Raw genomic sequence first — 26449 nt, 5'->3', positions numbered from 1 at the left:
CACTGACACCAATGATGGGGCACTATTCCTCCCACTAACACCAATGATAGGACACTATTCCTCCCACTGACACCAAAGATGTGGCATTGATGCTCCCACTTATGCCAGTACATTTTCTATTCCCCATTACCACAGTCCGCCCCCCCTCCCCCCTAAAGTCTGAAGGACAGTAAACCTACCGTTTGCTTAGACTTAGAGAGTCGCAGGTATGCAGCTCAGGACTTTTCCCTGGCTTTCCTCATCTGTGTACTTGGGACAGGGCATAGATACTACTTTGTAACATTTATTTTGACATTGCAACACAACAGCCAGGTAACGGGAATTTTTAGAAGGAGGTCAGCAGCCTGCACTTTTCTCTTATCCTAGGTTCACTTTAAAAACTTCCCTTGTATTGCCTCCTTATCTCAGGTAGTAGGCATGGCATTTTTTTCAGGAAACCACCTAGCATGACCAATGAACTGGCACTGCCAACAATCATTTACTGAATCCGATCAAAGGTAGCTGGGACTTGTATGTTGGCCATACAAGCGATAAGGAGGAGAGGAGAAATCCAGAGACAGGCTACTTGAAGGACGCACATTAAAGGGAATCGCCTCGACTGTCCTCAGGACCCTTCCCAGGTCTGTAAACACAAAGATCCACCATTACATACACATAGCCAATCTGAAGATTCATTAACCACTTCAATACCCGGCACTTTCACCCCTTTCCTGCCCTGGGCAATTGTCAGCTTTTAGCGCTCTCATACTTTGAATGACAATTGCGCAGTCATGCAACACTGTACCCAAATTAATTTTTTATCGTTTGTCACACGAATAGAGCTTTCTTTTGGTGGTATTTAATCACCACTGGGTTTTTTCTGTTTTGCTAAAAAAAACAAAAGACCCATGTGCGCTGATGAGGCTGCACTGATGGACACTCATAGGCTGCACTGATGGGCTGCATTGAGGGGGGGGGTCACTGATATGCTGCACTGATGGGAACTGATAGGCTGCACTATAGGCTGCACTGATGGGCACTGATAGGCTGCATTGGGGGGGAGGCACTGATAGGCTGCACTATAGGCTGCATTGGGGGGCACTGATAGGCTGCACTGATGAGAAGGCACTAATATGCAGCACTGATTGGGCACTGATAGGCGGCACTGATAAGCACAGATAGTCAACACTGATGGGTCGCACAGATAGGGAGCACTAATGGGCACTGAAAGGCAGCACTGACTTGTATCACAGATGGGCACAGAATGGCCTCACTGATCAGTGGCGGATCCAGGGGGGGGGGGGGGGCAATGGGTCAATTGCCCCCCCCCCCCCCCCCCGAGCCAGCATCACTATGCTCTGGGATGGCGGGTCGGTAAGCCCAGATTTCGGGATCCCGACCCGCCATCCCCAAGCGCTGCGGTCTGTGAGGAGGAGCCGCCGCACTGTAGAAGAAGCCGCTACTTCCTCTATAGTTCCGGCTCCTGTCACAGGCGGAGTGATACACAGTGCACTCCGCCTGTGACAGGAGCTGTACAGGAAGGAAGCGGCGGCTCTGCTCTCTCCTCCAGCCGCCTGCTTCGAGCGCCGCTCCTGTCCCAGCAGTGCCAGCAGTGCCAGAAATGCCAGCAGTGCCAGCAGTACCAGAAATGCCAGCAGTGCCAGCAGTACCAGAAATGCCAGCAGTACCAGAAATGCCAGCATTACCAGCAGTACCAGAAATGCCAGCATTACCAGAAATGCCAGCATTACCAGAAATGCCAGCAGTGCCAGCAGTACCAGAAATGCCAGCAGTACCAGAAATACCAGCAGTGCCAGCAGTACCAGAAATGACAGCAGTACCAGAAGTGCCAGCAGTGCCAGAAATGCCAGCATTACCAGAAATGCCAGCAGTACCAGCAGTACCAGAAATGCCAGCAGGCCAGCAATGCCAGCATTACCAGAAGTGCCAGCAGTACCAGAAATGGCAGCAGTATCAGAAATGCCAGCAGTGCCAGCAGTACCAGAAATGCCAGCAGTACCAGCAGTACCAGAAATACCAGCAGTACCAGAAATGCCAGCATTACCAGCAGTACCAGAAATGCCAGCATTACCAGAAGTGCCAGCAGTACCAGAAATGGCAGCAGTACCAGAAATGCCAGCAGTACCAGAAATGCCAGCAGTGCCAGCAGTACCAGAAATGCCAGCAGTACCAGAAATACCAGCAGTGCCAGCAGTACCAGAAATGACAGCAGTACCAGAAGTGCCAGCAGTGCCAGAAATGCCAGCATTACCAGAAATGCCAGCAGTACCAGAAATGCCAGCAGTGCCAGCAGTACCAGAAATGCCAGCAGTACCAGCAGTGCCAGCGAGCAGTACTAACAGTACCAGCTGTGCCAGCAAGCAGTACCAGCAGTACCAACAAGCAGGACCAACAGTACCAGCAAGCAGTACCAGTCAGCAGTACCCGCCATCAGTACCAGCATCCACCATCATTACCAGTCAGCAGTACACGCCATCAGCACCCGCATCAGTACCAGTGAGCAGTACCCACCAGCAGTACTAATGACATGACAAGTGAAAAGGTGAACCTGGTGGTAAGTGACAAGCAGCATCTGGTAGGAGGTGACAGTGGCAAGTGACACGCTCAGGGCTCCCACTGATTCCGCATTATGGTGAGTTGAACTATTTCATTTTATATTACATTCTAATAATAGAAATAATGTGCTTCAATCATCCTGACACCATATCAAACATGGTGCCTTGATGATTGAAACGGCAACACCAGCCATTGTTCAGACAAATTGCCCACGTAAAACCGCACTGCCCCTCCCGAGACTAGACTCTGGATCCGCCCCTGTCACTGATAGGTACAAATTGGCATCATTGTCGTGCACAGAATGGCTTTACTGATAGAAACAAATTGGTTTTACTGATGGGCACAGAATGGCCTCACTGATAGGTACAAATTGGCTTTACTGATGGGTACAGAATGGCGTCACTGATAGGTACAAATTGGCTTCACTGATGGGCACAGAATGGCCTCACTGATAGGTCCAAATTGAAATTACTGATGGGCACAGAATGGCCTCATTGATACAAATTGGCATCACTGACGGGCACAGAATGGCCTCATTGATACAAATTGGCATCACTGACGGGCACAGAATGGCCTCACTGATAGGTACAAATTGGCATCACTGATGGGCACAGATTGGCCTCACTGATAGGTACAAATTGGCATCACTGATGGGCACAGACTGGCCTCACTGATAGATACAAATTGGAATTAGTGATGGACACAGACTGGCCTCACTGATAGATACAAATTGGCATCACTGATGGGCACAGACTGGCCTCACTGATAGATACAAATTGGAATTACTTATGGGCACAGACTGGCATCATTGATGGGCACAGAATGGCCTCACTTACAGTGGGTACGGAAAGTATTCAGACCCCCTTAAATTTTTCACTCTTTGTTATATTGCAGCCATTTGCTAAAATCATTTAAGTTCATTCTTCTTCCTCATGAATGTACACATAGCACCCCATACTGACAGAAAAACACAGAATTGTTGACATTGTTGCAGATTTATTAAAAAAGAAAAACTGAAATATCACATGGTCCTAAGTATTCAGACCCTTTGCTCAGTATTTAGTAGAAGCCCCCTTTTGATCTAATACAGCCAGGAGTCTTTTTGGGAAAGATGCAACAAGTCTTTCACACCTGGATTTGGGGATCCTCTGCCATTCCTCCTTGCAGATCCTCTCCAGTTCTGTCAGGTTGGATGGTAAACGTTGGTGGACAGCCATTTTTAGGTCTCTCCAGAGATGCTCAATTGGGTTTAAGTCAGGGCTCTGGCTGGGCCATTCAAGAACAGTCACGGAGTTGTTGTGAAGCCACTCCTTCGTTATTTTAGCTGTGTGCTTAGGGTCATTGTCTTGTTGGAAGGTAAACCTTCGGCCCAGTCTGAGGTCCAGAGCACTCTGGAGAAGGTTTTTGTCCAGGATATCCCTGTACTTGGCCGCATTCATCTTTCCCTCGATTGCAACCAGTCGTCCTGTCCCTGCAGCTGAAAAACACCCCCACAGCATGATGCTGCCATCACCATGCTTCACTGTTGGGACTGTATTGGACAGGTGATGAGCAGTGCCTGGTTTTCTCCACACATACCGCTTAGAATTAAGGCCAAAAAGTTCTATTTTGGTCTCATCAGACCAGAGAATCTTATTTCTCACCATCTTGGAGTCCTTCAGGTGTTTTTTAGCAAATTCCATGCGGGCTTTCATGTGTCTTACACTGAGGAGAGGCTTCCGTCGGGCCACTCTGCCATAAAGCCCCGACTGGTGGAGGGCTGCAGTGATGGTTGACTTTCTACAACTTTCTCCCATCTCCTGACTGCATCTCTGGAGCTCAGCCACAGTGATCTTTGGGTTCTTCTTTACCTCTCTCACCAAGGTTCTTCTCCCCCGATAGCTCAGTTTGGCCGGACGGCCAGCTCTAGGAAGGGTTCTGGTCGTCCCAAACGTCTTCCATTTGAGGATTATGGAGGCCACTGTGCTCTTAGGAACCTTAAGTGCAGCAGAAATCTTTTGGTAACCTTGGCCAGATCTGTGCCTTGCCACAATTCTGTCTCTGAGCTCTTCAGGCAGTTCCTTTGACCTCATGATTCTCATTTGCTCTGACATGCATTGTGATCTGGAAGGTCTTATATAGACAGGTGTGTGGCTTTCCTAATCAAGTCCAATCAGTATAATCAAACACAGCTGGACTCAAATGAAGGTGTAGAACCATCTCAAGGATGATCAGAAGAAATGGAAAGCACCTGAGTTAAATATATGAGTGTCACAGCAAAGGGTCTGAATACTTAGGACCATGTGATATTTCAGTTTTTCTTTTTTAATAAATCTGCAACAATGTCAACAATTCTGTGTTTTTCTGTCAGTATGGGGTGCTATGTGTACATTCATGAGGAAGAAGAATGAACCTAAATGATTTTAGCAAATGGCTGCAATATAACAAAGAGTGAAAAATTTAAGGGGGTCTGAATACTTTCCGTACCCACTGTATAGGTACAAATCGGCTCTTTACCAAGACCGGGGTCACGCCTTGTCCCAGGAACACAGAGCGCCCGGGATTGCTGCGCACCCCCCGCAGGTGCGCAATTGCAGTGAGACTGAGCGACATCATAGGTCCAGAACAAGAGGGGAGGCGGTTAAAATAGATGTAAACCCTGATGGGGTGACATTTAGTCTGCTATTCTTTGTATCATATCTATATATATTTTTTTTTTTTGCTTTTTTTTTATATTATCCTTTTGAAAAGAAATGTTTTTTTTTTCCCTATGAAATATATATTTATTAGGAAATACAGCACTGTGCAAAAGTTTTAGGCAGGTGTGAAGAATTGCTGTAAAGTAAGAATGCTTTCAATATATAAATTTTCATTGCTTAGTTTTTTATCAATTTACAAAATGCAAAGTGAGCGAAAAGAAGAAAATTCAAAATCGAATCCATTTTTGGCGTGACCACCCTTTGGCTTCATGCCAGCATCAGTTCTTCTAGGTCAGTGATGGCAAACCTTGGCACCCCAGATGTTTTGGAACTACATTTCCCATGATGCTCATGCACTCTGCAGTGTATTTGGGCAATCATGGGAAATGTAGTTCCAAAACATCTCCAAAACATTTTGAAGGAACCCGGCAGGTAGATGGTTCCAAACATCTAGGAGAACTAAGCACAGATCTTCTGTGGATGTCGGCTGCTCTTTTGTCTCTTTATGTCCTCCCAGACTCCATGATGTTAAGATCAGGGCTCTGTGGGGGCCAAACCATCACTTCCAGGACTCCTTGTTCTTCTTTACATTGAATATGGTTCTTAATGATATTGGCTGTATGTGTGGGGTGGTTGTCCTGCTGCAGAATAAATTTGGGGCCAATCACACGCCCCCCTGCGTTGCGTGCAGTCAGTATGCTGGGAAGCCTGCAGCTCTTCACTCTCCTACTAGCCCACAAATCAACCTTCAGGTCCCGGCAGCCCCTCCTCATTAGTTCCCATCAGTGCTGTCTCATCAGTGCAGCCTCATTACTGCCTCCTCATCAGTGCCGCCTCATCAGTTCCCATCAGTGCTGTCTCATCAGTGTAGCCTCATTGGTGCCCCTCAGTGCCTCCTCATCAGTTCCCAATAGTGCTGCCCTATCAGTTCCTGCTCATCAGTTCTTATCAGTGCTGCCTCATCAGTGCCTTCTCATCAGTTCCCATCAGTGCAGCCTCATCGGTGCCTCCTCATCAGTGCAGCCTTAACCGGTTGCCGACCGCTGCACGACTATATACTGCGGTGGTCAGCCCCGGCCAGGCAGAGTGACGTAGGGGTACTATCAGGCACTGATGAAGCTGCACTGATAGAAACTGATGAGGAGGCACTGATGGGAACTGATGAGGAGGCACTAATGAGGCAGCACTGATGGACCCTGATGAGGCTACAGTGATGAGCAGGCAGCACTGATGAGGAGGCACTAATGAGGTAGCACTGACGAGGAGGCACTATTGAGGCTGCACTGATGAAGAGGCACTGTTAACCACTTAAGCCCCGGAGGATTTGGCTGCTAAAAGACAAGGGGGTTTTTTGCGATTTTTTACTGTGTGATTTTAACAGACAATTGCGTGGACGTGGTGGTATTTGATCACCTGTGCGATTTTTTGATCATGCGCTATAAACAAAAAAAGAGCGTCAATTTTGCAAAAATAACAATATTTTTCAAATTTTTTTATACTAAATTCCCCCAAAAAAATGTAAAAATCAAAATTTTTTAACATTTTCAGCCAATTTGTTTTATGCTACATATGTTTGGTAAAAAAATCGCAAAAAGCGTATTTTGATTGGTTTGCGCAAAAGTTATCGCGTTTACTAACAAAGGGAAAGATTTTTGTAATTTTTGGTGTTTTTTTTCTTTAACGCGTAATGGCGGCGATCTGCGATTTTTTTTTGCGGGACTGCGACATTGCGGCGGACAGATCGGACCCTTGACTGACATTTTTGACACTTTTGGGGCTACCAGTGACATTACTGCAGTAATCAGTGCTATACATATGCACTGTTACTGCAAAAATGACACTGGCAGGGAAGGGGTTAACTGTATTGGAGAGGGAGGGGTTAAGTGTGTCCTAGGGGCGTGTTTATAACTGTGATTGGACATGGCTATTGGTGTAAAAACAGAGATCAACGGTCCTACATAGTAGAATCGTCTGATCTTCATTTTTACACCAGGGAGAATGACAGACGGCTTGTTTACATGTCAGTAAACGAGCCGGGGCGGGCGCGCGCCCGCCCACAATTGGCTCACAAGTCAGTGACAGGTGAGTGACGTACCCCTACGTCACTCTGCCTGGCCGGGGCTGACCGCCGCAGTAAATAGTCGTGCGGCGGTCGGCAACCGGTTAAGGCTGCACTGATGAGGAGGCACCGATGAGGCTGCACTGATGGGAACTGATGAGAAGGCACTGATGAGGCAGCACTGATAAGAACTGATGAGCAGGAACTGATAGGTCAGCACTATTGGGAACTGATGAGGAGGCACTGAGGGGCACTGATGAGGCACCGATGAGGCTGCACTGATGAGACAGCACTGATGGGAACTGATGAGGTCGGCATTGATGAGGAGGCAGTGATGAGGAGGCACAGATGAGGCTGCACTGATAGAAACTGATGAGGAGGCACTGATGGGAAATGATGAGGCACTAACGAGGCAGCACTGATGGACCCTGATGAGGCTACAGTAATGAAGAGGCAGCACTGATGGGAACTGATGAGGTTGCAGTGATAAGGAGGCACCAATGAGGAGGCACTGATGAGGCTGCACTGATGGGAACTGATGCAGAGACACTGATGGGAACTGATGAGGCTGCAGTGATAAGGAGGCACCGATGAGGAGGCACTGATGAGGCTGCACTGATGGGAACTGATGCGGAGACACTGATGGTAACTGATGAGGCTGCACTGATGGGAACACTTGAGTAGGCACTGATGGGAACTAATAGGCAGCATTGATGGACACTGATAGGCAGCACTGATGGGGCTACACTGATATTTAGGGAATTGCCAGTTATCAGCTCCCCTCTCCTCACGCTGCCACACTGCGTGAGGAAAGGAATGCTGAAAACCAGCAAGTTTGTTTACAAGTGACCGGCTGTAATTGGACACAATTGATCATGTGGCAAAGGGCTGCCGTGATTGGCTCTTTATCATTATCTGTCTCGATGTTGAAAATTGATTGGCAGGAATGCTCATGCACAGGTCCCAATGCACAATGAGAGGTGGAGATCGTCCTCCAGCCTGTACAGTAGAGACACCCATAGGAAGGCCAACAACAACGACTCCCAGCCTCAGGAATGAAGTGAGTGCGAGGTGGAGAAGATCGGGTGCCGGGACCCGAGGACAGGAAATTAGAGGTGGGGGGATGGTGCTGCCTGGACCGTCATCTGGAGTCAGTGCAGGCTGTTGCAGGACTTAAAGGTAGGGCATATGGAGATGGGCAGAGGGAGGGCTGTAGGCCTCCCAGCATACAGACGAATGTGTTAGGGATGGCGATACATGCAGACTAGGACTGTACCTCCCCCCACTCTGTGTGATGTCACACTGCCCACTTCTAATCAGACACGCCCCCCCCCTCTTTCCCCATTGGTAGGAAGGAGGAGCCAAGGAAGGCTGTGCAGTTATATGACTGCATAATACGACATCACAAAAAGGTAATAAACTTTTATTTTTTTACAAAACGGAACATGAATATTGTTATTATGTAATATTTTCTGTATTTATCTGTTTTTTGTTGCAGTGCGTTGAACCTTGAACCACTTGCCGCCCAATCACATAGATATACAGTGCTCAGCATAAATGAGAACATTTGTTTGGCTCATTACATGAAAGTAAGGTTAATAATATAACTTAGATCACAAAATCTTCAGTTTTAATCAAGTTAGTTGACGCAAAAATGAATACACCCCACAACAAAAACTCCTCCATCTAGTATTTTGTATGACCTCCATGATTTGTAAGGAGAGCACCAAGTCTTCTAGGCATGGAATGAATGGTGACATATTGCAACATCAATCTTTTTCCATTTTTCAAGAACGACCTCTTTTAGAGCCTGGATGATGGATGGAAATTGATGCTCGTCTCTTCAGAATTCCCCATAGGTATTCCCTGATTGGGTTCAGATTACGAGACATACTTGGCCACTCAATCACTTTCACCCGGTTCTTCATCAGAAATGCAACAGTGGCCTTAGATGTGTTTTGGATCATTGACAACCAAGGGCACGGAGTGATGTTGGCATCTTCTCTTTCAGTATAGAGCGTACATCTGTGAATTCATGATACCATCAATGAAATGCAACAGCAGCCTTAGATGTGTGTTTTGGATCATTGTCATGTCGGAAAAGTGCACAACGACCAAGGACATAGAGTGATGGTACCATCTTCTCTTTCAGCATAAATGAGTCACCACTTTTGAAAAGTAAGATTTTAATCAATATCTTAATGAACACAAGAACAATCTCCAAAATTTTGACAAAACTGATTTAACTTAAGCCCCATACACACGTGCAGATTATCTGCAGACTTTTGTCTGCAGATTTACCAAAACCATATAATATGAGGTCAAACCTAAACACTTTCAATTTGTATGCAATCCGGCAGGCCCTTGCACTACATAGAAAAGGTAAGTCTGCAGACAAAAGTCTGCAGATAATCTGCACGTGTGTATGGGGCATTAGATGACAAAATCTTCAGTTTTACTCAAACTAGTTGATGCAAAAATGAATACACCCCACAACAAAAACTCCTCCATCTAGTATTTTGTATGACCTCCATGATTTGTAAGGAGAGCACCGAGTCTTCTAGGCATGGAATGAATGGCGACATATTGCAACATCGATCTTTTTCCTTTCTTCAAGAACGTCCTCTTTTAGAGCCTGGATGATGGATGGAGATTGATGCTCGTCTCTTCAGAATTCCCCATAGGTGTTCCCTGATTGAGTTCAGATTACGAGACATACTTGGCCACTCAATCACTTTCACCCGGTTCTTCTTCAGAAATGCAACAGTGGCCTTAGATGTGAGTTTTGGATCATTGACAACCAGGGGCAAGGAGTGATGGTGGCATCTTCTCTTTCAGTATAGAGCAAGACATCTGTGAATTCATGATACCATCAATGAAATGCAACAGCAGCCTTAGTGTCCATTCACACTGGTACGACTTGTCAGGCGACTTGGTCAGCCTGACAAGTTGTGCACCATCGCTCCGACTGTGTAGTACAGGAGCCGTTCTAATAGGAGCGACACAAGTCGCTCCGACTTAGAAAAAGGCTCCTGTACTACTTGGGGGCGACCTGGAGGCGACCTGCATTGACTTCCATTATGTGAAGTCCGTGCAAGTCGCGTCGAAGTCGCGCTGCACGCGACTTCACAGGTCGTCCCCTAAGTCGGAGCGACCTAATGTGAACGGGGTCTTAGATGTGTGTTTTGGATCATTGTCATGTTGGAAAAGTGCACAACGACCAAGCCCATGGAGTGATGGTACCATCTTCTCTTTCAGCATAAATGAGTCACCACTTTTGAAAAGTAAGATTTTAATCAATATCTTAATGAACACAAGAACAATCTCCAAAATTTTGACAAAACTGATTTAACTTAGATGACAAAATCTTCAGTTTTACTCAAACTAGTTGATGCAAAAATGAATACACCCCACAACAAAAACTCCTCCATCTAGTATTTTGTATGACCTCCATGATTTGTAAGGAGAGCACCGAGTCTTCTAGGCATGGAATGAATGGCGACATATTGCAACATCGATCTTTTTCCTTTCTTCAAGAACGACCTCTTTTAGAGCCTGGATGCTGGATGGAGATTGATGCTCGTCTCTTCAGAATTCCCCATAGGTGTTCCCCGATTGGGTTCAGATTACGAGACATACATGGCCACTGAATCACTTTCACCCGATTCTTCTTCAGAAATGCAACAGTGGCCTTAGATGTGTTTTTGATCATTGACAACCAGGGGCACGGAGTGATGGTGGCATCTTCTCTTTCAGTATAGAGCGTACATCTGTGAATTCATGATACCATCAATGAAATGCAGCTCCCCGACATCAGTGTTGCCAACTGTCAGTATTTTTCTGGCAGTCAGTAAAAGATGGGCACTTTTCTCCTGCCAGTAAATGCCAGTGACAGGAAAAGGTTTCCAGTTAAAAATAATGCTGTGACGCTCAGCTCAGAACTGCACATGTGCAGTTCTGGCTTGGAGCCGGCTGCGACCATTGGAGTGCCTGCTACAGTGTGTTCAGGTGGCACAGTGAGGGGTGGGTATGACGAGGGTGGTGCCTGAGGATGTCGTGTGATGTCATGGTGCAAGAGAGCCGAGAGGAGCGGGTCTGGGGGACAGGAGCAAGGCAAGCCTGGGAACGGGCCTGTCAGTGCTGTTTGGGCTGGAGTCGACTCAAGGGACCACCGGGCATGAAGAGAGAAGGGGAACTGTTGTGTCGGGGAGATGTCATCTTCATCTGTGTTGCTGCACACTGCTATCAGTGTCACTGAAAAAAAAATGTAAAAATCAAAATTTTTTAACATTTTAGGCCAATTTGTTTTCTACTACATATTTTTGGTAAAAAAAAAAATCGCAATAAGCGTATTTTGATTGGTTTGCGCAAAAGTTATTGCGTTTACTAACTACGGGAAAGATTTTTGTCATTTTTGTTGTTTTTTTTTTTAACTAGTAATGGCGGCGATCTGCGAATTTTTTGCGGGACTGCGACATTGCGGCAGACAGATCGGACCCCTGACTGACATTTTTGGGGGGACCAGTGACATTACTACAGTAATTAGTGCTAAAAATATGCACTGTCCCTAGGGGCGTGATTCTACCTGTGGAGGGGCGTGGCTAGTGAAGTAATCACAGAGACATGCGATCCTACATAGCAGGATCACATAGCCTCTGTGATCACTTCAGGGAGAATGACAGACAGATGTGTTTACATCAGCCGTCTGTCCTTAGCCCTCTCCAGCGGGAGATCGCGAGTGGCCGGCGGACATCAGAGCCGCCGGTCACTCGCACTGGCTCCCCAGGGAACGAGCAGGGAAGTTGTTCCTGGGGCCTGATGTCACTTATTATCCAGACGTCCAAAGCGGATGAGGTACAGTCAGGTCCATAAATATTGGGACATGGACACAATTCTAATCTTTTTGGCTCTATACACCACCACAATAGATTTGAAATGAAACAAACAAGATGTGCTTTAACTGCAGACTTCTAGCTTTAATTTGAGGGAATTTACATCCAAATCAGGTGAACGGTGTAGGAATTACAACAGTTTGTATATGTGCCTCCCACTTTTTAAGGGACCAAAAGTAATGGGACAGATTAACAATCATAAATCAAACTTTCACTTTTTAATACTTGGTTGCAAATCCTTTGCAGTCAATTATAGTCTGAAGTCTGGAACGCATAGACATCACCAGACGCTGGGTTTCATCCCTGGTGATGCTCTGCCAGGCCTCTACTGCAACTGTCTTCAGTTCCTGCTTGTTCTTGGGGCATTTTCCCTTCAGTTTTGTCTTCAGCAAGTGAAATGCATGCTCAATCGGATTCAGGTCAGGTGATTGACTTGGCCATTGCATAACATTCCACTTCTTTAACTTAAAAAACTCTTTGGCTGCTTTCGCAGTATCCTTCGGGTCATTGTCCATCTGCACTGTGAAGCGCCGTCCAATGAGTTCTGAAGCATTTGGCTGAATATGAGCAGATAATATTCCCCGAAACACTTCAGAATTCATCATGTTGCTTTTGTCAGCAGTCACATCATCAATAAATACAAGAGAACCAGTTCCATTGGCAGCCATACATGCGCACGCCATGACACTACCACCACCATGCTTCACTGATGAGGTGGTATGCTTTGTATCATGAGCAGTTCCTTTCCTTCTCCATACTCTTCTCTTCCCATCACTCTGGTACAAGTTGGTCTTGGTCTCATCTGTCCATAGGATGTTGTTCCGGAACTGTGAAGGCTTTTTTAGATGTTGTTTGGCAAACTCTAATCTGGCCTTCCTGTTTTTGAGGCTCACCAATGGTTTACATCTTGTGGTGAACCCTCTGTATTCACTCTGGTGAAGTCTTCTCTTGATTGTTGACTTTGACACACATACACCTACCTCCTGGAGAGTGTTCTTGATCTGGCCAACTGTTGTGAAGGTGACACACATACACCTACCTCCTGGAGAGTGATCTTGATCTGGCCAACTGTTGTGAAGGGTGTTTTCTTCACCAGGGAAAGAATTCTTCGGTCATCCACCACAGTTGTTTTCCGTGGTCTTCCGGGTGCGTTCTTTCTTTTTAAGGATGTTCCAAACAGTTGATTTGGCCACACCTAATATTTTTGCTATCTCTCTGATGGGTTTGTTTTGTTTTTTTCAGCCTAATGATGGCTTGCTTCACTGATAGTGACAGCTCTTTGGATCTCATATTGAGAGTTGACAGCAACAGATTCCAAATGCAAATAGCACACTTGAAATGAACTCTGGACCTTTTATCTGCTCCTTGTAAATGGGATAATGAGGGAATAACACACACCTGGCCATGGAACAGCTGAGCAACCAATTGTCCCATTACTTTTGGTCCCTTAAAAATTGGGAGGCACATATACAAACTGTTGTAATTCCTACACCTTTCACCTGATTTGGATGTAAATATCCTCAAATTAAAGCTGAAAGTCTGCAGTTAAAGCTCATCTTGTTTGTTTCGTTTTAAATCCATTGTGGTGGTGTATAGAGCCAAAAAGATTAGAATTGTGTCCATGTCCCAATATTTATGGACCTGACTGTATGCAGGGGGAGCAGAGTGAGCGGCAGATGAGGGGTGCAGAGCTGAGCATTTCCACTTAGGGGTGTACTCACTTTTGTTGCCAGCGGTTTAGATATTAATGGCTGTGTGTTGAGTTATTTTGAGGGGACAGCAAATTTACACTGTTATAAAAGCTGTACACTCACTACTTTACATTGTAGCAAAGTGTCATTTCTTCAGTGTTGTCACATGAAAAGATAGAATAAAATATTTACAAAAATGTGAGGGGTGTACTTACTATTGTGAGATACTATACGTTGCTAGGACAATCGGCGTGCTAGCAACTGATGACGTTTTGCTGGAATGCAAAACTCCACCTCCAAGCTCCACCCCCCAGTTCTGGCTCTTACTTCCTAGGTCCCAGTGGCTCCTGGTGGGTAAGGTAATGGCACCCAGGGCCAGGACGAGGTGGGGGTAGGGGGGGGGGGGGGGTTAGTGCAGCCAAAGTGTTTTTTATGAGGGGAGTGCGGTCTGCCTTGGTCGGTCACCCCACCAGGCTGATATCTCATCCTGTACAGCTGTGCCTGGCTCTGCTTACTGCCTGGCTCCTGTTACAGGAATCTGACATAGAGATCCTCTCACAGTCTGGGAGCTGCAGGCATCTGCCTGGGGGGGGGGAGGGGAGGGGGGGAGGGGAGGGGGCGATGAGGTTGTGTAAACCACCAGGAGTCCCGGAGACTGGAAATCTCCCATTCTGCTGAGGTCTGTACACTGTCACAGACTGAGGGGGGAGGAGGGGACTTATTATGCCTTCCATGTAACGTGCGTTGCTGTCTGTGCCTTCCATGTAACGTGCATTGCTCTCTGTGCCTTCCATGTAACGTGCATTGCTCTCTGTGCCTTCCATGTAACGTGCATTGCTCTCTGTGCCTTCCATGTAACGTGCATTGCTCTCTGTGCCTTCCATGTAACGTGCATTGCTCTCTGTGCCTTCCATGTAACGTGCATTGCTGTCTGTTCCTTCCATGTAACGTGCATTGTTGTCTGTTCCTTCCATGTAACGTGCATTGCTGTCTGTTCCTTCCATGTAACGTGCATTGTTGTCTGTGCCTTCCATGTAACGTGCATTGCTCTCTGTTCCTTCCATGTAACGTGCATTGCTCTCTGTTCCTTCCATGTAACGTGCATTGCTCTCTGTGCCTTCCATGTAACGTGCATTGCTCTCTGTGCCTTCCATGTAACGTGCATTGCTCTCTGTGCCTTCCATGTAACGTGCATTGCTGTCTGTTCCTTCCATGTAACGTGCATTGCTGTCTGTTCCTTCCATGTAATGTGCATTGCTGTCTGTTCCTTCCATGTAATGTGCATTGCGGTCTGTTCCTTCCATGTAATGTGCATTGCTGTCTGTGCCTTCCATGTAACATGCATTGCTGTCTGTGCCTTCCATGTAACGTGCATTTCGATCTCTGTACCTTCCATGTAACGTGCATTGCTGTCTGTTCCTTCCATGCAACGTGCATTGCTGTCTGTTCCTTCCATGTAACGCGCATTGCGATCCGTGCCTTCCATGTAACGTGCATTGTTGTCTGTGCCTTCCGTGTAATGTGCATTGTTGTCTGTGCCTTCCATGTAACATGCATTGTTGTCTGTGCCTTCCATGTAACGTGCATTGCTGTCTGTTCCTTCCATGCAACGTGCATTGCTGTCTGTTCCTTCCATGTAACGCGCATTGCGATCTGTGCCTTCCATATAACGTGCATTGCTGTCTGTGCCGTCCATGTAACGTGCATTGCTGTCTGTGCCTTCCATGTAACGTGCATTGCTGTCTGTTCCTTCCATGTAACGTGCATTGCTGTCTGTGCCTTCCATGTAACGTGCATTGTTGTCTGTGCCTTCCATGTAACGTGCATTGTTGTCTGTGCCTTCCATGTAACATGCATTGTTGTTGTCTGTGCCTTCCATGTAACGTGCATTGTTGTCTGTGCCTTCCATGTAACGTGCATTGCTGTCTGTGCCTTCCATGTAACGTGCATTGTTGTCTGTGCCTTCCGTGTAACGTGCATTGTTGTCTGTGCCTTCCATGTAACGTGCATTGTTGTCTGTGCCTTCCATGTAATGTGCATTGTTGTCTGTTCCTTCCGTGTAACGTGCATTGTTGTCTGTGCCTTCCATGTAACGTGCATTGCTGTCTGTGCCTTCCATGTAACGTGCATTGTTGTCTGTGCCTTCCGTGTAACGTGCATTGTTGTCTGTGCCTTCCATGTAACGTGCATTGCTGTCTGTGCCTTCCATGCAACGTGCATTGCTGTCTGTTCCTTCCATGTAACGTGCATTGCTGTCTGTGCCTTCCATGCAACGTGCATTGCTGTCTGTGCCTTCCATGCAACGTGCATTGCTGTCTGTTCCTTCCATGTAACGCGCATTGCGATCTGTGCTTTCCATGTAACGTGCATTGTTGTCTGTGCCTTTCATGTAACGTGCATTGCGATCTGTGCCTTCCATGTAACGTGCATTGCTGTCTGTTCCTTCCATGCAACGTGCATTGCTGTCTGTTCCTTCCATGTAACGCGCATTGCGATCTGTGCCTTCCATGTAACGTGCATTGCTGTCTGTGCCTTCCATGTAACGTGCATTGCTGTCTGTGCCTTCCATGTAACGTGCATTGCTGTCTGTGCCTTCCATGTAACGGTCTAGGTCACGACAAGTCCCACTGCAGAAGCGGCCATACCTGAGTCCTCACAGAGGGCACTGTAAATTCCAGTATAGTGCACTGAGGAATGGAAGCCTGCTATGCTTGGACTTGTAGTGCCCTCTGTGGGGACTAAGGCATGGCAGCCTGCTATTCTGGAACTTGTAGTGCCCTGTGTGAGGGACTGAGGATTCCTCAGTCCTCCACATTCTAGGGCACTATAAGTCCCAGCATAGTGGGCTGTCATTCCTCAGTCCCTCACAGCTGGGGGGGGGGAACAACAGAGTTAAACCTCAAAAAGACAACTCCAACCAAAACTACCAATAATGTACAGAGTCCATATGCTATATAATGTCACAGTTGTTATACAAAAATTGCGCTAAGTGAAATGGAACTAATAAAAGTCCAAATAAAGTGAGTCCAATATTCCACACTTTGAGTGCTGTGATTGGAAATGTGTTGTATGTCCAAAGTCCCTCTAGGTAATGTGCTTACAGGAACTCAGAAAGATTAAGGCTCAAAATCCAGATCCGCAAACTTGCTGACGTGGTAGTAGTCTTTAAATGAATCTCCGGATATTGGATATGTGAAATTGTAAAACAAAGAAACGTAAAATCCAACAAAAAATAGAAATACTTGTTAAATAAAACACCAGTGATGTGTTTATATTGTATGGATATAGTGAAAACAGCACTTAAGCTTAATGCAGGTACATCTGATTTATTCCATTTCGGCTCACATATTTATGGGAAATTTGAGAGGGGAAAAACCAGTTCAAACTAGTGTACAATCCATAGGTCAGTTTAACAATAGAATATATCTACTTAAGACAATACATGAAAAGGCTTTTGTTTTCCCTATACATTGCTGTAAATGTGGGGTGTAGTGTGTCTGAAATTGCGTTTGTGGAAAAGCCGTTCCGTCTCTGTTCAGCTGTCTGATGTGTTAATATGTAAGTAATTGTCAATGTGTTCAGGTTGTGTCTGTAATCCATATGCAAAAGTTAAGTGTCCAGGATGAATGAATGAAAGGTGTTTAATATGTAAACACTTATCAATGTGTCTGTAATCTGTATGTGGAGCCTAACTGTTAAGTGTCCAGGATGAATAAGACTTGTTTAATATGTAATTGCAAGGGACCACATTCCATTGGGAAGTGGGCACTAGCTAAAATGAATTTTCTCTGGTATCATGAAATGTAATATTTGATTAAGGCACATTGATACACTCTTTCAAGTCCCTTACCAGACAGTGCAAGACAGTCTAGGTTAAATAAATCCACCCAAAGGATCCGGCACACCAAGACCTCCAAGCCTCTTACCAGAAGCGAATAACTAGCAGGTGTCAGGATATCCTGGATGGTTGAACCTCCAAATCTCCACAGGAACAATGAGGCAGATCAAATCCAATGGGTAGACACAGAAAGTGATAACGATCCCTTGGAACTCAATAATGGTCGGTCCCGAAAGAGTAAAACATAAAAACCGCCATAGTGTAAAACCACAATAAGTTTAATAGATTTAAAAGTATTACACTCACATGTAACAGATGTAAATAGCTTGTATAGCCGCCGGCCGTACGGACCTGCACATCCGCACTCGTCGGATGCTGTAGGAAGTGACGTCAGCACGCCGTGACCTAACGCCGTTTCGTCACAGATGACGTTCTCAAAGGTGCGGACGGCGTGCTGATGCCTTCCACTTATACCCCATATGCCGGAAGAAGGGTAAAGAAAAACGTTCAACCATTAAAGGTCATGGAAAAGTATTCTCTAACACTCCCCGTAATTAAAATGTTTCATATACATTATAAAAGATTAAATGTAGATTGAAATTAAATCCTCTGCAATGTAATATTATGATTCAATCAGAATGTCCCAAAACAGTCAGTGAAGAGATAAATTCCCTCAATTGTTGTACAGTGAACGAAACAAATCATCATCCAAATTAATAGAATAATAAAATAATAAGTATCAGGGCATCCTATGAATCACATAAATCACATCCAGTGTGAACAATATTCATTATTATTCAAACCTAATCAATCAATATGACAATACAATCAGCTTTACACATAACCCCATCTAGTGGCAAAACATTGAATTGCAGTTGTTATAGATAGATGGAATATAACAAAAAAGCCCATTCCTATCCACCATTAGATGCAACTGTGGATGAGCTAAACCGAATAGGATAAACAATTAGTTTGGTCATACTGAATTGACCATCTTAGAGCCAATATTATATCAGAATGTAAAAATATATAAAAATATAATACAGCTAAAAATTATCATCACCTTAGTATAATGGATGTAAATATAAGATACAGCTAAAAATTCCTTAGTATATTGGATAAGCCATAGTATGCTCAACCCTTAGTCCCCCAATGGACATATTAACACTTTCATCTGTCGATAGACAAAACAAGAAGGAAAAAGAAAAGAAAGAGAAAAAGGAAAAAAAGCAAACCAATGATAACATGATTAATAAATCATATATTATCAATGAATGTGTTTAGTTCTACATCCACGTTTAAGCCATGAGGCACATACGTTTTGGCCCGGTAGATCCATGCCATCTCTAGCCTGGAAATACTCCTGACAAGAGGTTCACCCCTCCAATGTGACACAAACTTATCGATCCCCAAAAATAGAGTATTTCTGGGGTCCTTGTTGTGGACTGTTGCATAGTGCTTTTGAGACTGAATGACTGGGAAAACCTTTTCTAAGGTTTGCCACATGTTCATTCAGTCTCACGTTCAGGGGTCGCTTAGTCCTCCCAATATATTGATACCCGCACGGGCACTGGAGTAAATAAACCACCCCAGTGCTCATGCAGGAAATAAAGGGATCTATAGTGTGTGTCTTGCCCGTACTTCGTGCAACAAAACTCTGCACCCTCCTCTGTTTATTGGAGTTAAGGCTACATATTTGGCACCTATTACATCTATAGAACCCTGTTAATTGCTGTAAGAAACTGGGTTTGGGAGCCGGTGGTTGTAAAACATTGGGTGACAATTTATCCCTAATAGAGGGAGCTCCCCTAAAGATCACCCTTGGTCTATCTGGAAGATTATTCCGAAGAATAGGGTCATTGCCAAGGATATGCCAGTGTCGACCAATTAGGTTTTTATGGACATATGTTGGCTGGAGAAGGATGTTATAAAGGGTAAAGATGGCGAAGAACCTCTCTGGTCCCCTGATTTGGAATTATTTAATAAATGGGACCTTGCTGTTGACCTAACCTCTGTCAAGGTTTGCTGGAGGAACATTTCATCATACCCCTTATCCTTAAACCTCTTTGTCAAAATTTGTGCTCGAGTCTCAAATTCCTGGGGATCGGAGCAATTCCGTCGAATACGAAGGTATTGCCCTTTGGGAATAGCCTGCAACCATGGGGCATAATGGCAGCTATCGACAGGAATGTACGAATTCCTGTCGGTTGGCTTAAAATAAGTAGAAGTACTGAAACGGCCAGCTCTGATGGATATGACTAAGTCCAGAAAGTTAATAGTTGTTTGACTACACTCATAGTTAAGGTGTATACCTCTATTATTGGAATTTAATTCTTCCAAAAATAGGATCAACTCCTGGTGCGAGCCATCCCAAAGGAGGAGGATGTCATCTATATATCTAGCCCAAAGCAGTATCTGTGGTCTGCGATGGGCATAGATGACGTCCTCCTCCCACTGGGCCATTAGCAGATTTGCCAATGAGGGGCATACTTAGCGCCCATAGCAACACCATATAATGTCACAGCCGCTACCCCTCACCTTCCACCTCGGGTGCTGTCATTGTGTAGGGCAAAGGGTTTCAGCTCCACCATGTTTGGCTTTGATGTCAGATATGCAGGACTGACTCAGCTCCACTTTCTTCCCTGGCAACTGACTCTGGCATCACGGGGGCCCTCTCCTCCTCCCCCAGCCACCCAGGGGCCCTCTCCTTTTCCCCTAGCAACCCAAGGACCCTCTCCTTTTCCCCTAGTCACCCAGGGGCCCTCTCCTTTTCCCCTAGCCACCCAGGGACCCTCTCCTTCTCTTCCAGCCACCCTCTCCTCCCCCAGCCACCCAGGGCCTTCTTCTTCTCCTCCTCCTCCACCAACCATTCTAAGACTCCTCCAACTTCCCTGGGGCTACTCACCCCCTTGTGTAGTAGACACCACAAATCTATGACCAGCCTGCAGAGTGACAAGTCGGGGCCTGGTTACCTGTATGTTCCTGGGCCAGGGCAGAGCTCTCCTCCCAGAGCAACAACCGATGATAGCAGAGTGAGCTGACCGGGCAGTCACTTCCTACTGATGCAGGTACACGCCCACCGATTCCTCCACATCTTAGGATTACATGATCAGACGGCCAATCCCCAGGCAGAGAAGGCGGGGTAAGTGTCAGCGGACAACAGACACCTGGGCAGCCGCAGTGAAGGGACTGCAGCACACTGCTGCAACTTTTATATCCGAGGATTTAAAACAATCTTTTACTTGGGAGATTTCCCTGACTGCGCCCTTCTAAATGTTGTCGCTCCACCACTGGCCGCGAGGCCCCTGTAGATGCGAGGCCTTAGGTGACCGCCTAATTTGCCTAATTAGAGAGCCGCCTATGATGAAAGGGGACACTGTAATGGGGACTTCTAATATATATATGGGTACTGTGATAAGGGACCCTGATGTATGGGGACGCTGTGATGGACACACCTGATGGAAGCCAGTAGGGGCCCTAGTGCATTACTTTGCCCAGGGGCCCATGATGCTATTAAAATGGCACTGCCTGGGACACCTGTCCACATGTCTTGCAGGGTGTCTGGGGTTCCACATGCCACTATCTGCCCCTCTATGACAGCTGGCATCTCTCCTCACTGGCTGCCTGTACAACACATTGCAGAGCGGACTGAAACCACCTCCTCCTCAGCTCTGATGTTCTCATGTACACAGACAGTAGGAGAAGCTGGGGTTGAGGCACGCCGCTCTGCATGAACAATGCTGCTGATCTGAGGTCTGCAGTAAGTTTATTATTGATGGAGACTTACAGGAGAGGGGGACACAGTGACCAGGATGGAGGGTGGACAGAGGTAGGTAACGAGGGTGTGTACACTTGTAGAAGTGACTTGAGGAGGGGCACAGTGGTAAGATAATATGTGCGGGGGGGGGGGTTGGATTTTAAATCCTCCCACTTCACCTTCTAGCACACACCCAACTCCCCTTCTTTACAAGTCTTTTCTCCTCATAAAACACCCCCAGCACATATCTGATTCCCCGACCCCACAATCTAGCACGAGTCCTTTTCCCTCCTAGAGCACCCCAACATCACATATCCGACCCCCCTCCACCGAATCTTCTAGCATAAGTCCTCTTCCTTTCCAAAGCATCCCTGCAGCAAATACCCAATGCCTGGGTTTTGTTTAACTATGCCCCTTAAGCCCCTAGTTTGGTAACACCCACTTTTTTTGCAGCGGCTTACGTAGCATGCCACAGGACTTTACCTCTGCCAAGTGTACCTCATTCTCAAGTTCAAAAGTTGGGAGGTATGGATTGGGTGTGCAGGGGGCGCATGGCTGAACAGTAGATTAGGTGTGCAGGGGATGCAGAGCTGAGTGGCAGATGAGGTGTGCAGGGAGTGCAGAGCTGAGCAGTGGATTAGGTGTGCGCCTGAGCAGTGGATTAGGTATGCAGGGGATGCAGAGCTGAGAAGTGGATGAGGTGTGCAAGGGGTGCAGAGCTGAGCAGTGGATTAGGTGCGCAGGGGGTGCAAAACTGAGCAGGAGATTAGGTATGCAGGGGGTGCAGAGCTGAGCAGTGGATTAGGTGAGCAGGGAATGCAGAGTTGAGCAGTAGATTAGGTGTGCAGGGGGTGCATGGCTGAGTAGTGGAGGGGGTGGGCAAGGGGTTTATGGCTGAGTAGTGGATGGGGTGGGCAGGAGGTGCATGGCTGAGTAGTGGATGGGGAGTGCAGGAGGTGCATGACTGAGTAGTGGATGGGATGGGCAGGGGGAGCATGGCTGAATGGGGGATGGGGTGGACAGGGGGTGCATGACTGAGTAGTGGATGGGGTGGACAGGGGGTGCATGGCCGAGTAGTGGATGGGGTGTTCAGGGGGTGCATGGCCGAGTAGTGGATAGGGTGGGCAGGGGGAGCATGGCTGAATCGGGGATGGGGTGGACAGGGGGTGCATGACTGAGTAGTGGATGGAGTGGACAGGGGGTGCATAGCTGAGTAGCGGATGGTGTGGACAGGGGGTGCATGGCTGAGTAGTGGATGGGGTGGACAGGGGGTGAATGGCTGAGAAGTGGATGGGGTGCATGACTGAGTAGTGGATGGGATGGACAGGGGATGCATGGCTGAATGGGGGATGGGATGGACAGGGGGTGCATGACTGAGTAGTGGATGGGGTGGGCAGGAGGTGCATGGCTGAGTGGTGGATGGGGTGGGCAGGGGGAGCATGGCTGAATGGGGGATGGGGTGGACAGGGGGTGCATGACTGAGTAGTGGATTGGGAGGCCAGGGGGTGCATGGCTGAGTAGTGGATGGGGTGGACAGGGGGTGCATGGCTGAGTAGTGGATGGGGTGGCCAGGGGGTGAATGGCTGAGTGGTGCATGGCTAAGTAGTGTAAGGGGTGGGCAGGGGGTGAATGGCTGAGTGGTGGATGGGGTGGGCAGGAGGTGCATGGCTGAGTGGTGGATGGGGTGGGCAGGAGGTGCATGGCTTAGTAGTGGATGGGGTGGGCAGGAGGTGCATGGCTGAGTGGTGGATGGGGTGGGCAGGGGGTGCATGGCTGAATAGGGGATGGGGTAGACAGGGGGTGCATGACTGAGCAGTGGATGGAATGGGCAGGGGGAGCATGGCTGAATAGGAAACATGGGTAGACAGGGGGAGCATGGCTGAATAGGGGATGGGGTAGACAGGGGGAGCATGGCTGAATAGGGGATGGGGTAGACAGGGGGAGCATGGCTGAATAGGGGATGGGGTGTGCAGGGGGTGCATGGCTGAGTAGTGGATGGGGTGGGCAGGAGGTGCATGGCTTAGTAACGGATGGGGTGGGCAAGAGGTGCATGACTGAGTGGTGGATGGGATGGGCAGACGGTGCATAGCTGAGTTGTGGATGGGCAGGAGGGCAGGAGGTGCATGGCTTAGTAGAGGATGGAGTGGGCAGGAGGTGCAGAGCTATTTTTCATGTCTCCCTGAAAAAAATGTATTCCAAGTAATCCAGCCATTCTTAACATAATCACTTTTTATGTTTCTATACAGGGAGGTAACATGTCCGATTACCACATCCGGCTCTACAAGGACTCCGATTATGAGACGGTGAGGGACATCTTCATTCAGGGTTATTCAGAATACTACCCTGTGTCCATCCGTCATACGTTTAGCCTTCCCCGAGTTTGGACCCTCATTCTTGCCATGTTCCTTCTTGCGCTGATGACCACAGGCTCTTCTACAGTCTCATTTATAGCGGTGATCGCCGTCATACTTGCCTTGCTGCTCAAGAACCGATATGTATTCTTTTCCTATGCTAGGAGATGCCTGGCTGGTGACATGTTGGATATCAGGAAACATTATCTTCAGCGGGATGGTTGCTGCTTCTGGGTGGCAGAATCAGGAGGAGGAATTGTGGGCATGGTGGGGGCTGCCCCAATTCCCTATCCTGGTGGACAGAACCAAGTGGAACTCAAGAGGCTGTCAGTTCCCAAGGAACATAGGGGTAGAGGCATCGGCAAGGCTTTGGTGAACACCGTCATTGACTTTGCACAGAAGTCGGGATATCAGGCCATAGTCTTAGAGACTACAATGTTCCATATGGATTCTCTGCGTTTGTACAAAAGGCTGGGCTTCAGGATAACAGACATCTATCATCCAAATACGTATTTTTTCAAATTTATAGACTTTAAAGACATTATTTTCCTGTATGATCTTTCCAAACAGCAATAAATATTTCATCTCTTCTGCTTCTTATTTTTTTTTTTTGGCAAACAGCACTGGGCACCAAACTACATAATACACAGAGCGCTGGGCACCAGACTACATAATACACAGAGCACTGGGCACCAGACTACATAATACACAGAGCGCTGGGCACCAGACTACATATTACACAGAGAGCTGGGCACCAGACTACATAATACACAGAGCGCTGGGCACCAGACTACATAATACACAGAGCGCCCGGCACCAGACTACATAATACACAGAGCGCAGGGCACCAGACTACATAATACACAGAGTGCTGGGCACAGGACTGCATAATACACAGAGTGCCGGGCACAGGACTGCATAATACACAGAGCGCCGGGCACAGGACTACATAATACACAGAGTGCCGGGCACAGGACTGCATAATACACAGAGCGCTGGGCACAGGACTGAATAATACACAGAGCGCCCGGCACAGGACTACATAATACACAGAGCGTGGGCACAGGGCTGCATAATACACAGAGAGCTGGGCACAAGACTGCATAATACATAGAACGCTGGGCACAGGACTGCATAATACACAGAGCACTGGGCACAGGACTGTATAATACACAGAGCGCTGGGCACAGGACTACATAATACACAGAGCGCTGGGCACAGGACTACATAATACACAGAGTGCTGAGCACAGGACTACATAATACACAGAGCGCTGGGCACAGGACTACATAATACACAGAGCGCTGGGCACAGGACTACATAATACACAGAGCGCTGGGCACAGGACTACATAATACACAGAGTGCTGAGCACAGGACTGCATAATACACAGAGCGCTGGGCACAGGACTACATAATACACAGAGTTCTGGGTACAGGACTACATAATACACAGAGTGCTGAGCACAGGTCTGCATAATACACAGAGCGCTGGGCACAGGACCACATAATACACAGAGCGCGGGCACAGGGCTGCATAATACACAGAGTGCGGGCACAGGTCTGCATAATACACAGAGCGCTGGGCACAGGACTGCATAATACACAGAGCGCTGGGCACAGGACTGCATAATATACAGAGCACTGGGCACAGGACTGCATTATACACAGAGCGCTGGGCACAGGACTGAATAATACACAGAGCGCTGGGCACAGGACTGCATAATACACAGAGTGCTAGGCACAGGACTGCATAATACACAGAGTGCTAGGCACAGGACTGCATAATACACAGAGCGCTGGGCACAGGACTGCATAATACACAGAGCGCCGGGCACAGGACTGCATAATACACAGAGTGCCGGGCACAGGACTACATAATACACAGAGCGCCGGGCACAGGACTACATAATACACAGAGTGCTGGGAAGAGGACTGCATAATACACAGAGTGCCGGGCACAGGACTACATAATACACAGAGCGCTGGGCACAGGACTACATAATACACAGAGCGCTGGGCACAGGACTACATAATACACAGAGTGCTGGGCACAGGACTGCATAATACACAGAGTGCCGGGCACAGGACTACATAATACACAGAGCGCTGGGCACAGGACTACATAATACACAGAGCGCTGGGCACAGGACTACATAATACACAGAGTGCTGGGCACAGGACTGCATAATACACAGAGTGCCGGGCACAGGACTGCATAATACACAGAGCGTCGGGCACAGAACTGCATAATACACAGAGCGCTGGGCACAGCACTGCATAATACACAGAGCGCTGGGCACAGGACTGCATAATACACAGAGCGCTGGGCACAGGACTATGTAATACACAGAGCGCTGGGCAAATTATTGCATAATTAACAGAGCGCTGGGCACAGAACTGCATAATACACAGAGCGCTGGGCAAATGATTGCATGACTAACAGAGCGCTGGGCACAGGATTGCATAATACACAGAGGGCTGGGCACAGGATTGCATAATACACAGAGCGCTGGGCACAGGACTGCATAATACACAGAGTGCTGGGCACAGGACTACATAATACACAGAGCGCTGGGCACAGGACTACATAATACACAGAGTGCTGGGCACAGGACTGCATAATAC

The 26449-nt window shown here is 47.3% G+C and overlaps 1 protein-coding gene across 1 annotated transcript; it reads left to right on the top strand.

Moving 5' to 3' along the window:
- The first annotated feature begins 504 nt into the window (after positions 1-504).
- LOC309555760 (putative N-acetyltransferase CML1) lies at positions 505-24416 on the top strand. Its single transcript, XM_082257850.1, has 2 exons — positions 505-620; positions 23718-24416. The coding sequence occupies exon 2, from the start codon at positions 23727-23729 to the stop codon at positions 24396-24398; it is 672 nt and encodes a 223-aa protein (XP_082113976.1). The 5' UTR covers positions 505-620; positions 23718-23726; the 3' UTR covers positions 24399-24416.
- Positions 24417-26449: the final 2033 nt, after the last annotated feature.

The sequence above is a fragment of the Pelophylax lessonae genome (genome assembly GCF_965119305.1).
Source record: "Pelophylax lessonae genome assembly, chromosome: 1".
Taxonomy (NCBI): Eukaryota; Metazoa; Chordata; class Amphibia; order Anura; family Ranidae; genus Pelophylax; species Pelophylax lessonae.
This window is presented reverse-complemented; position numbering and strand designations above follow the sequence as displayed.

Coding starts and splice junctions, on each gene's coding strand:
- LOC309555760 (XM_082257850.1), top strand. CDS start 23,727: ATGTCCGATTACCACATCCGGCTCTACAAGGACTCCGATTATGAGACG.